At 41.4% G+C, this 13309-nt stretch overlaps 1 protein-coding gene across 1 annotated transcript in view; it reads left to right on the top strand.

Annotated features, from left to right (window-relative positions):
* The window catches only part of rttn (rotatin), a 221600-nt gene that overhangs the window by 139237 nt on the left and 69054 nt on the right, over nt 1–13309 (top strand). The window contains exons 32-33 of the mRNA XM_055634871.1: nt 10455–10532; nt 12359–12551. Coding sequence (XP_055490846.1) covers nt 10455–10532; nt 12359–12551 — 271 coding nt within the window. The remainder of the gene's footprint in view (nt 1–10454; nt 10533–12358; nt 12552–13309) is intronic.

Here is a 13309-nt window from a genome sequence, read left to right as displayed (position 1 = left end):
TCTCGAACCTCGAGTGCTAAAGCAAACAATTAAAGGTTTGTACCTTTACCTGTGATAAAAGGGGCTTTAAGAACCCTGTATATCCGTTTTTATAACGAGTAGCTCATTTTGGGCTCACATATCCAAAGTATTTTTCTGGGTTTGGCACCTCCAGCGCAAACGTTCTAAACCCGCGTTCACAGATTGTGTGGAAGCCGATTTAAAATAGACAATTTACAGCAATTGAAAACATAAATTCCTTCCATTTGGCCTAGCGTGATGTAAATGAGATTTAAAAACATGTTTTATTGTGAATTATTTGTGGTATTTGGACACTTAGGCTATTTAATGCTGTAGTCTATTAAGAAAACTAAATGTTTGAATAAACTTAAATTGACATTTTTCATTTAACATCTAATTTTATTTTAATTTCATGTCATCCAAGTAAGATTATTTTTTTTTTGTTTCAGAATGGTTCAATCTATCAGGAAAATTTCATTCAGTTCTCTTAATTTTAAGGGTACTAACTTTTGTACTGTCCATGATCCCACAGCTGTGTTGTTGACCTTCATAGAAAATCACTTGAGATGCTAATTTCATTGATTCGCTTTTTATTACCAGATTTAAAGTGAATTAGGTGTCAATTAAACTTATTTTTATGCTTTATCTGATGGGATAAATTGCAGACTTGATTTTTTAAATCCCAAAATTTTGTGACATTGCTATACAAAGGTGCCCATAATAAGAAACATTTAAAAACTAGCTAGAAATTAGGTGCAGTTTGAGGTATTTATATTTTGTGCCCTTCGTAAAGCCGTACCGCCATTCAATTTTTAACATTTTCGGCTGACCTCGAGTGCTGTCAACTCAGTATACCCTTTACCTGTGATGAGTGGCCTTCTTTCGGGTACTCCATACCCCCACATCCCCAAAGACGTTCGGGTTTGGCCTCAGTAACATTGTCCTCCCTCTTAAATATAGCCAATGAGCAAGGCCTCAACAGAACCTTCTGTGAGCGTGTAATTGATTGAGCTTGGATTCAGTGGGTAGATTCACCACTCTCTGTGTGAAAAAAGTTGACATTTCTCATTTTCTCTTTTTATTTCAATCAATGGATTTGCATTTTTTTTATCCTTAAGACACTGCAACAAAAGACTTGATTGGGTCCTGGACATTGTACTCCAATCCCATTAAATTGGTGACACTGAATCTTCACTTGATGCATGATTAGCCTGTCCAACCCCTTAAGAATGTTTGTAAGTCTAGTTTCAGCATTTTACAATCTTCTGGCCTGAGATAGAGTTCAGTAATTTCAGATTTAAATGGCTGCTCTAAGTTTTTACATAACAGGTGGTGCTTAAAGATTCTATATTCATTTAATCATGCCCTGCTTCCAGATATCGAGCTACTGTGCTACTGCTATTTTATCAGCCTTGTTTCCTTTCCCTGGACCAGTTATTATTTCAAATCTGTAAAATTAATAACATTTTTAACAAAATATTGCAAGCCTAACATAATAACTTCCTTTATTCTGCAGGTGTTATTTTGCCTGCTGTACATTTGCATGAATTTTTATTTATATCATTAAACAAAAAATTGTGAATTAATGAAGTTCGGAGTACATTGTACACTTGACAGGTAGAGATGCATGATGTGAATTAAAATACAATAATTCTCGACTGGTCAGGCACCAGTTGTGGAAAGAGAAACGGTGTTAACGTATCTTCTCCGATTTAATTTTGAGGCAGTTTACATAATCATGGTTTGTAATTCCTCTATCGTATGCAGAGGGATTTTCCAGGTCAGTACGGTGTATGCTAAGATGGATGAATTTTTTATTTTCCTGGGGAAATCCAATACAAGAGGCATGATTTTAAAATTATAGTTATTTATGAAAGAAATCTATTTTTTTTTACCCACACCAAAATAGTGGAAAGTTGAAATTGACATTAGGAGTATTAAGGGCCTGTCCCACTTATGCAATTTTTTTGGCGACTTGCCGGCATGTCACGGGGTGACGCCTGTTTGGTGGTGGGTAGTCGCCCAAAGAGTCATACCTTTTTCTGGTCGCCGCTGGATTTTCAACATGCTGAACATTTTTGGCAACCTGCTGTGACTATGACGGGTGCCGGCTAGTCACCCAAAAAATCGCATAAGTGGGACAGGCCCTTTAGGGTAATTTAACTTCTCAAAATTCAAGGCAGCATACGTGTATCCATGTGTGTAATGTTCGCCATTGTTAAACTGTCCATCATACCATCGTATTGATAAATCAAATTCCATACCTTTTTTTAATTTAATATTTTTTGTCTGAGTTTTGGCCTCTCATAGGATATAATCAGTGCCTGATGTAACATTTCCTCCTTTCTGCCTTTCAAATATATATTTTCCCCAAACTATTCTGCCCATCATTGTGGCATTGACCATAAAATCAAATTTGTGCTGCTCCTCCTGGCTCCCTAAATAAAAAAAAAAGAATATATTAAATTGATCAACCTGTTCACAGGTCCACAACCTGTTCAACATATTACAGTTCTGACAAAAGGTCAGCTACCAGAAACATTACTTGTGTTTCTCTCTCCACAATTGGTGCCTGGCCTTCTGACCATTTATGGCATTTTAGTTCACATTATGTATCTGTATTTGTCAAGTAATTAAATGCACATCAAATAATTCAACAAAGATTCCTTGCAGTAATCAAATTAGGGTCAAACAACATAAGGCTTTTAAATAGAATTTGATAAAACCATATAACCATATAACAATTACAGCACGGAAACAGGCCATCTCGACCCTTCTAGTCCGTGCCGAACACATAATCTCCCCTAGTCCCATATACCTGCGCTCAGACCAAAACCCTCCATTCCCTTCCCGACCATATAACTATCCAATTTATTTTTAAATGATAAAAAAAACCTGCCTCCACCACCTTCACTGGAAGCTCATTCCACACAGCTACCACTCTCTGAGTAAAGAAGTTCCCCCTCATGTTACCCCTAAACTTCAGTCCCTTAATTCTCATGTCATGTCCCCTTGTTTGAATCTTCCCTACTCTCAGTGGGGAAAGGTTTTCCACGTCAAACTGTGTAAAGTTGCATATCTGAGTTTGTTTTAAACATGGTGAAACTATGTGAGGTTCAGGATACTTTGCTAAATTTAAAAATTAGTTAACCAAAACAAAGATGTTTTCTAAGGCAATGCTAACATTGTGCTTTTAGGCAGTGAAGTCCCATGGAGACTGCAGTAATGATCATTTTTAGATTGCATGAACACTGGTTTTAGTAGGATTGACCTATTCAATAAGCAGGGTGGAACGATGCCTAATACAATTCAAAGGGGTTGGTAAATAGCAAAGAACTAACTGGGTCAAATTTAATTTTTGAAGAAATATATAAGATACGGCATAATAGACTAGTTTAACCTGATGAATTGCCCTTAAGAGCATTTAAATTCAAGTAAAAATGGCTATTCATTCTAGTATGTTATTATTTTATATCTTTGGGTATTTTGTGGAACATTGGCTCATGTTTTTTTAAAATGATATTGATTTGTTGAGAATGAAAAATCCACTCTTGTTATTTATCTACTTCTGGCACATAATTGCAGATGGAAAGATATATCTCCCAACTTGGATAAAATACAATAAATAATGGCAGGTCTTTAAAATGACACTAGCCATGGTCACTAAGAATGGAATTAAATTGTATAATTTAAACTATGGCTCAAGGCTAGAAATATACTGAAAATCCACAAAAAACCTGCAGATGCACAAAGTATTTTGTGCCTCAATCTTGGGAAAAAATTATGCATAATTTCCACGTGGGGAATGATAAGTAATGTGAAATATATTTAACATAAGAATATGATAAATAATAGTTAGAGGCAAAAGGAACTACAAAGGATAGAATGTTAATAAGAAAAGGCCTCAGTCTGACCTTCCATTCAATTATATCTAGACTAATTTAAATTAGCCCTATAATCACTTTCCTTCATCATCCCTGCATCCATCAATTCTTTCTGTGATCGAAAAGTCTATATCTAGTTCAACCCAGCATGTGGTGCACTGGTTTCTTTATTATCACATAGAAACATAGAAACATAGAAATTAGGTGCAGGAGTAGGCCATTCGGCCCTTCGAGCCTGCACCGCCATTCAATATGATCATGGCTGATCATCCAACTCAGTATCCCGTACCTGCCTTCTCTCCATACCCCCTGATCCCTTTAGACACAAGGGCCACATCTAACTCCCTCTTAAATATAGCCAATGAACTGGCCTCGACTACCTTCTGTGACAGAGAATTCCAGAGATTCACCACTCTCTGTGTGAAAAAATGTTTTTCTCACCTCAGTCCTAAAAGATTTCCCCCTTATCCTTAAACCGTGACCCCCTGTTCTGGACTTCCCCAACATCGGGAACAATCTTCCTGCATCTAGCCTGTCCAACCCCTTAAGAATTTTGTAAGTTTCTATAAGAAACTTTTTTTTTTTGCATACAAATCAGTGAGATTATTGCCATACATAAGTACAACACTCGGTTAGCACATAATGCAGGGCCGCCAACTCTCACGCTTTGAGCGTGAGACTCACGCCCTCAAGCAAACTCTCACGCCCTCACACTGATCAGAAATTTCTCACGCTCTGTGGTGAGAAATTTTGTGATCAACGAAAATTTCAAAACTCGGATAAACTGCATGGTCCGCGGGTGTTGGAGAGCCGGGGCTGAGGGAGGGATGGGAGCAGAACCAGCGGCGGGAACAGATGCGGGGAGCGGGGACTTGCGAGTGTTTGCGGCGCTGTCGAGTGTTTGCGGGGCTGATGCTGCAGCTCCGGCCATGGAGCACTCCGGACAATGCGAGTGTGTCGGGCCGCGGAGCCGTCGGAAGCGTTGCGCCGCTGCCGCGAGAGTCTCTGTGCCAAAGGGACAGACTCTCAAAGGGAGGTAGAGAGAGAGAGAGAGAGGGAGAGAGAGAGAGACAGAGGGAGAGAGAGAGGGGAAGGAGACAGGGAGACAGTGGGGAGAGAGAGGGGCGTGAATGGAGAGAGAGATGGAGGGAGAGGGGAGGAGAGAGAGGTAGGGGAGAGAGAGAGGGGGAGAGAGAGAGGGGAGGGAGACATTGTTAGGTAGTTGATTTGAGTTTGCTGTCCCGTGTAGCGAGATACAGCTTTCTTGTCGCGTGCGAGAGAAAGGGAGAGAGAGGGAGAGAAAGAGAGGGGGGAAGAGAGTGAGAGAGACAGAGAGACAGAGAGAGACAGAGAGAGAGAGAGAGAGAGAGAGAGACAGAGAGAGAGGGGGAGAAGGGAAGGAGTAGAGAGAGACAGAGAGAGAGCAGGATGAAGGGAAGGAGTAGAGAGAGACGGAGAGAGAGAGAGAGAGAGAGAGAGAGAGAGAGAGAGAGAGAGAGAGAGAGAGAGAGAGAGGGGAGATATAGATATAGAGAGAGAGAGAGAGAGGAGGAGAGAGAGAGAGAGAGAGAGGGGAGAGAGGGGGAGAGAGAGAGAGGGAGGAGAGGGGAGGGAGAGGAGAGGGCGAGAGAGGGGATGATAGAGGGAGGGAGGGGGGGGGAGAGAGAGAGGTGGGAGAGAGAGGGGGAGAGAGAGAGAGGGGGAGAGAGAGAGGGAGAGGGGGAGAGAGAGAGAGGGGAGACAGGGGGGAGAGAGAGAGGCGAGAGGAGAGAGAGAGAGGGGCGGATTGTGCGAGATCCACGAACATTCACCGTTCCCCCTTATTCAGAGTCGCCATTACGGTCAGGGGAGACAGAGAGGTGGAGAGAGTGCAGAGAGAGGGGGAGAGAGGGGGAGGGGAGGAGAGAGAGGCAGGGCTGCCAACTCCCATGCATTGAGCGTGAGAATCACGCATTTCACCAAATTCTCACACTGATCACAAATTTCTCTCGCTCTGTTGTGAGAAATTCTGTTATCAACGAAAATGTAAAAACTCATATCAACTGCATGGGCTACGGGTGTTGGAAGCAGAAGCAGCGGCGGGGTCAGATGCGGACGGGGAGCGGGGCTGGCGAGTGTTTGCCGGGCTGGCGAGTCGCTCACTGCAGCTCCGGCCATGGGGCAACCTCAGTGCAAGATTCCCGGGCCGTCGGAGGCTTCGAAGCGTTGTGCCGCTGCCGTGAGAGTCTCTGTGCTGAATTCGCCCAGGTGACCGGCATGGATCAGGCTGCGGTTCGGTGCATCCTGGAGGACAACCAGTGGCTGCTGGAAGTAAGTACCAAGCACTGGGCGGATACGGTGGAAGTTAGTGGACTTCAAATGGGGGTGGTTGGTGAAAGCATCCTGCTTGCCTGCTAGATTTTCACTTACTGTAACTACAGGAAAAATGTTCCCGATATTGGGGGCGTTCAGAACCATGGGTCACAGTTTAAGAATAAAGGGGGGGGGGGGGGGCAGTTAGGACTGAGATGGAGGACAAACTTTCTTCATGCAGAGAGTTGTGAATCTGTGGAATTCTCCGCCACAGAAGGCAGTGCAGGCCAATTCACTGGATGTTTTCAAGAGAGAATTAGATTTAGTTCTTGGGGCTAACAACATCAACGGATATGGTGAAAAAACAGGAAGGGTACTGATTTTAGATGAATAGCCATGATCATATTGAATGGCAGTGCTGGCTCGAAGGGCCGATGGCCTATTCCTGCACCTATTTTCTATGTTTCTATGCTTGAGTATATGGCAATAAAACTCGATCACTTGATTTTGAAGCATTCATGCATGGTGGAGGTATAATGTAGTCATAGAGTGATACAGTGTGAAAACAGGCCCTTCAGCACAACTTGCCCACACCCACCAACATGTCCCAGCTACACTACCTGCTTTTGGTCCATATCCCTCCAAACCTGTCCTATCTATGTATCAGTCTAACTTTTTCTTCAATGTTGGGATGGTCCCTGCCTCAACTACCTCCTCTGGCAGCTTGTTTCATACACCCATCACCTTTTGTGTGGATAAAGTTACCCCTTAAAAAGTTACCTCCTAAAAATACAAAAACATTGAAATCATACTTCTACAGTGCACTAAAACATGATTTTAATACATCAAATTTCAAAAAGGTCCTACCCTGGGAGGGGGGACACCCTTCTTCCACACCCTCTCCCCACTCGGTTGCTCCACTCCCTCATCGGGTACCCCCAAGGCCAGTGATCAGTGATCGCACAGCCTCCCCCTTTCAAAAACGCTCCAATCCAATTTAAAGCATATATATTGCATTCAAGTGTAAGTTAAAAGACTCGCTACAGTATGCCCCTTATTGCACAATTTCAAGCTGAAAAATGCAAATGTTCCGTACCAATGGGAGGGGGACACCCTCCTCATCAAGGCCTGTTGCAGCCATTGCCTCCATCCTGTTGTCCCGCGAGCCATTGTCCTTCTCCTTGCCCGGCCCATCTTTAACCTTTGTGCCCCGGGCATATATATATTGACTCAGCACCCTCGCTTCTCTGAAATATAACTGGAAATGAAGGATTATCTGAAAAATGTAATGAAAGTGTCCAATCATCTCTCTGAGTATCTGAGTTACATCATCGTCTATATCTCTCACTAGACCAAGTGCAGACCTGTTGGGTCTGTTCCCCCAACGTGTGGTTGTGGGGGGGAGGCGGCATGCAGCATCACACACTAACTAGAACAGAGATTTAGTAATATAGATTTCCATTTCCCGTGACTTTCAGTCTGAAGAAGGGTCTCAACCCAAAATGTCACCCATTCCTTCTCTCCAGAGATGCTGGCTGAGTTACTCCAGCATTTTGTGTCTATCTTCGGTTTAAACCAGCATCTGCCGTTCCTTCATATGCGTCGCTCTGAATAATTGGATTTAAAAGCAATGAAATTATCTTAAAATGTGATACTGGTTTATTTAAAGATTTCATTGGTGTATATCAGTTATAAATGATTTATTGTTTCATAGATAATACATGTATGAAATCCTCTGCTGGTGATCAACCAGAACAAAAACTAATAGAATTACTTTAAAATATGATGCCCTGTTCATCATCATCAGCAACTTCAATCAAACTACATCAGGAACCTACTCTCCAAATACTATCAGAATGTCTCTTGCTCCATGTGTGATGTTAATGCTTTTGCTCGCTGCTACATAGCCATCAAGTATGCCTCTTGCTCTATCCCCCACACCATCAATTTGGACACTCATCATCTGTCAGTCCTGTTTCTCTGGCTGACGGAGACTGAACCAAGAAGCATCAAACATTGTAATACATCATAACACAGCAGTAGCCTGTGGAGGCCGAAGGTCTACTTTGGGACTGGCTTGTATTGGTGGACTGGATCTCGTTCAAGACCTCTTCATCCAACCTGGATGAGTAAACCTCTGTTGTCACCGGTTTCATCAAAAAATTAATTTGTCGCTCTTCCAGCCAGAAACTTTGAAAAAACAGTTTGCAAAGCCAGCTTTATCTTCTTTGAGGTTATATTTGAGATTTGTTGCGAAGAATAAATTTAGTGGTTTGAACCAGGAGCTACTTGGAAACTATCTTAGACACCTCCATTTGTCCCATCTGAAATCTTCACTTATTTCTACACAATTTTTGATGCCTATCTTATACCATGTATTGAGAAATTTGTGAATCCCTTTATTCTATGCAGCCTTTCATAAATCTGCTGAAATGTCAATAACATTTTCTGTCATTGATTCGTTCAAACTATTCATCTAAACAGTTATTGCTCAACTTTCACCCTGACATTTGGAAGACCAATTTGTTAGTCATGGAGTTGTGCAATGGGCCGAGTAGCCTACTACTGCACCTATTGTCTATTGTCTATCTTCATTGATACCATAACTAAAGCAGGCTGTTTCTGTGCAAAGTCACTCTGCTCGAAACCTTTTCTTGAGATATTTGTGATGCTTCTATTGAAATGTTTGTGATGCTTCTATTGACAATATCTATACATTTGCAACACACAATGATGCACACAATTTGCATTGAATTACACCAGGAACAATGGCTCATCTATCTGATGGAATCTGAGGAAAGACATTCTTGCCATAGAGGGAGTACAGAGAAGGTTCACCAGACTGATTCCTGGGATGGCAGGATTTTCATATGAAGAAAGACTGGATAGACTCGGCTTGTACACGCTAGAATTTAGAAGATTGAGGGGGGATCTTATAGAAACTTACAACATTCTTAAGGGTTTAAGAGGGAACTGCAGATGCTGGAGAATCGAAGGTTACACAAAAAAGCTGGAGAAACTCAGCGGGTGCAGCAGCATCTATGGAGCGAAGGAAATAGGCAACGTTTCGGGCCGAAACCCTTCTTCAGTCTGAAGATTCTTAAGGGGTTGGACAGGCTAGATGCAGGAAGATTATTCCCGATGTTGGGGAAGTCCAGAACTAGGGGTCACAGTTTAAGGATAAGAGGGAAGTCTTTTAGGACACGAGATGAGAAAATCATTTTTACACAGTGAGTGGTGAATTTGTGGAATTATCTGCCACAGAAGGTAGTTGAGGCCAGTTCATTGCATCACAGTGTGGTATGGTATGGCAACTGCTCTGTCTCCGACCGGAAGGCATTGCAGAGGGTGGTGAAAATTGCCCAACGCATCATCGGTTCCTCGCTCCCCTCCATTGAGTCTGTCCAAAGCAAGCGTTGTCTGCGGAGGGCGCTCAGCATCGCCAAGGACTGCTCTCACCCCAACCATGGACTGTTTACCCTCCTACCATCCGGGAGGCGCTACAGGTCTCTCCATTGCCGGACCAGCAGGTCGAGGAACAGCTTCTTCCCTGCGGCTGTCACTCTACTCAACAACGTACCTCGGTGACTGCCAATCACCACCCACCCCCCCCCCCCCGGACACTTATTATTATTTATTCAAATCATTTGCTATGTCGCTCTTCCAGGGAGATGCTAAATGCATTTTGTTGTCTCTGTACTGTACACTGACAATGACAATTAAAATTGAATCTGAATCTGAATTGGCTATATTTAAGAGGGCGTTAGATGTGGCCCTTGTGGCTAAAGGGATCAGGGGGTATGGAGAGAAGGCAAGGATGGGATACTGAGTTGGATGATCAGCCATGATCATATCGAATGGCGGTGCAGGCTCGAAGGGCCGAATAGCCTACTCCTGCACCTAATTTCTATGGTCTGTTCATAAAACACATTCTTCTTCTCAATGGCTTATGAAAAATTGCTGATGGAAGAAGATTGAACAATTAGTTATCTCTTTGTTTGTCTTCATTTTTTAAAGGACTGTATCCTTACACCATGTGCAAACCCAACTAAGTCATCCTAATTTTTGATGAGATCAAAACTAAATATTATTTTCACCCATGCACAGTTTTCAACTCGATTGGCATATCAGGGTTTGCATTCATTAAAAGATTAGAGGTGGCCTGACATGTTCCATTCTTGTACTGCATTCTCAAGAATCTCTGTGTTTCTAAGGGATGTAACTATACTGCTGGCATTTACTTGTATAGAAGGATAACAAAGGTCTAATTTTGTTCAGGCTGCATCCATTCTCCAGAATTTGCTGATGATTCGAATGCCAGCCACTATGGAGGAAGCCAAGGATTACATCTGGCAGGTACGGAAAGTTTGTGAACGTGTGCTGTATTAACTTGTACTTTTTAGAGAATATATAAAAATAAAACCTTATCTTTAACAGGTGAATGCAGCTTTTTTGCAGGTTACTTTATTTCTGGAAGCAAGATTAAAGCCTGCCTGCAGAAGCATAAAAATGTGATTTTATTTTTATTTGCTATTAACCATTCCAAATAATCCAAAGCAAAGTTATATAAAATACAGCTGTGCACGAACCTCTGCATGCATTTGGCTACAAAACTGAAACCTAAAAGCCCCCTTATTTCAGTGGGGGAAGGACGTCAAATGATATCCTTCCATGTAGTAATAATGTTTTTGGACCATTGCTGAAAAAATGTATCCACATTGTGTGGGATCAACTATCAACTAACTGTGTTCTCACAGTGCAGCACCAAACTGGAAACTAAGCACCTTCCGTGTATTCTGACCCTTGGGTCTCATCTCCACTATCTCCATTTCCCTCCTAACTGGTTAATCACCAAAAGGTCAAACCATGATTCCTGGCCCACCTATCTGTTTAGCACACTCTATGTTCATATCTTTACCTAGTTGCTGACTTGACCCACACTCTTTTTCCTGAACTGATTGCAAGTCTCAACCCCTAAAGCCCATCACAAAACTGATTCCTGAATTTCTCCACCTGTACCACCACACCACTCCTTCACCACCTACCCACTGTCTCAGACACACACGCTCCTCCATTCAGTGATCTTAGTCCATTTTGTCATTAACCACTAGTTTTTAGCATATGCCCCATCTTGGCCATTATCCCTGATGGTTTCTTACTCTGGACATCTCTGTTTTCGTCACTCTCTCACCTTCGTAAGGTCAGTTCAGTCCATTGGGCACATTAGTTGCTACTGACTTTTTAGACAGTTGTTCTACAACCAAAGTTGGCAACTGCATAGTAATGGATTAGTGTACCTTTTCTGGCCAATGTATTCCTAGACGAAATATCTCTACGGTGTGAAATACATAAGTAGTTGGTGAAAAATCCAAAATTTATATTACATTGCTATTGGGAATTTTCTGAAGAACGGTGATTAAAGTAACATTTAAAAAAAGGAATGGAATCTGATTCATGCTTAAAAATGCAAGGAAGGAATTGGTTATTTCTGCTCAGTTTATATTGTTGTGTTACACAAGAGCAGATTGCTTTGTGAATTGTAAAAGGGAAAGACAGTCAAAGGAAAGCAAGGAAGTGGAAGAATGAGACTGCAAGCAGAATTGAAGCTGAACGTTGATGTGAATGTTCACCCTATACACTTATCATTGCATCTCCTGGAGTGGTAACAGATGTTGCTCAGAATATATGACTCTCCCACTAATTTCAAGAAATAAAATATATTGCGGCCATTACTGAGAAAATTAGTGTACTAACTATAAAAAAATATTGAGGATTTCTTGCTGAACAATGATATTTGCACATCTGGCAGTTTAAAGCAAATTGTGTTTAAAGTGTGAATTAAGTGAAATATATAATTCCCTCTAGTGACCTTCTGTAGATTGGAATTTATTTGCTTAAATTGATGAATTGTTTTGATTCTAAATGTGTATTGCGGTTTGAATGATGATTTTCCAAACAAGCGGAATGTCTAATATCGATTACTGAAACCTTTGGTATCAAATAATATCTGATAATTACAAAAATACAGCATCAATCTATATGGCGCGCATTTGCAACTACAAAGATGATGAAATGTGTTTAGGAAATCTTATGCAATGAGAAATGTCTACTTTGTTGTTGCAGTTGCTGTGAATTTAAGGTTTTGCTTTAATGTTTTGCCTGAAGTGTTTTTCTTCTTGTAGAGCCCCTGTGTTCACAATGAGGAGTCCGGCTTATCCCTAGTCGGGCTGCCTGCTCTACAGGCTCTGTTGTACCATTGCCAGTTCTTTGAGCATGTAGCTCATATGGCAAAACATTGCTACCAGGGAAGGTACATGTTTGATTTAAACTTCCCAAAAACTACGAGCAGTAGTTTGCTCAGCACCACTTTAGAAGGTAAGAATTTTGAGAATGTTTTATTTTCAAACTTGGCAATAAACCCACCCAGTATCTTTGTATTTTATGAATTCGTAAGTATATAGAATTGTAGTATTATATGGCATTGAAGGCAGTCATTTTACCTGTTGTGTCCGTGATGTAAAATGGCATTTTACATCCTGGCCACACACTCATCTCCCCGCTACCTTCAGGTAGAAGATACAGGAGCCTGAAGACTGCAACGACCAGGTTCAGGAATAGCTCTTCCCCACAGAGATCAGGCTATTAAACTCGGCTCGGACAAAACTCTGAACATTAATAACCTATTATCTGTTTATTTGCACAATCAATTTATGTATTCATGTATGTATATATTTATATAATGCTATATATGGACACACTGATATGTTCTGTAGTAAATGCCTACTATGTTCTGTTGTGCTGAAGCAAAGCAAGAATTTAATTGTCCTACCAGGGACACATGACAATAAACTCTCTTGAATCATTAAATTTTCCATTTTCAGCGTCTGCCGCTGTACCAACTGTAGATATACAGCTCTGCTTGATGTAATTTATTGTATATATACCCTCATCATGTGTGCACTTCCCAGATGCATTGCCTCAGGACTGTGTTCCATTTGCTGTTTTTCTGCCCATGTTCTTTGAAACCTTTTTGCAGCCTAAAACAATGCCAATTATTCTACAATTGGAAAACATCATAGTCTGATAGCATCTGATTCATATCTGTTGAGTATAATCTTGATTTTTTTTTTTCC

Source organism: Leucoraja erinacea, chromosome 4 (genome assembly GCF_028641065.1).
Source record: "Leucoraja erinacea ecotype New England chromosome 4, Leri_hhj_1, whole genome shotgun sequence".
NCBI classification, from domain to species: domain Eukaryota; kingdom Metazoa; phylum Chordata; class Chondrichthyes; order Rajiformes; family Rajidae; genus Leucoraja; species Leucoraja erinaceus.
The sequence above is the reverse complement of the archived record's forward strand: the minus strand, read 5'-3'. Positions and strand labels throughout refer to the sequence as shown.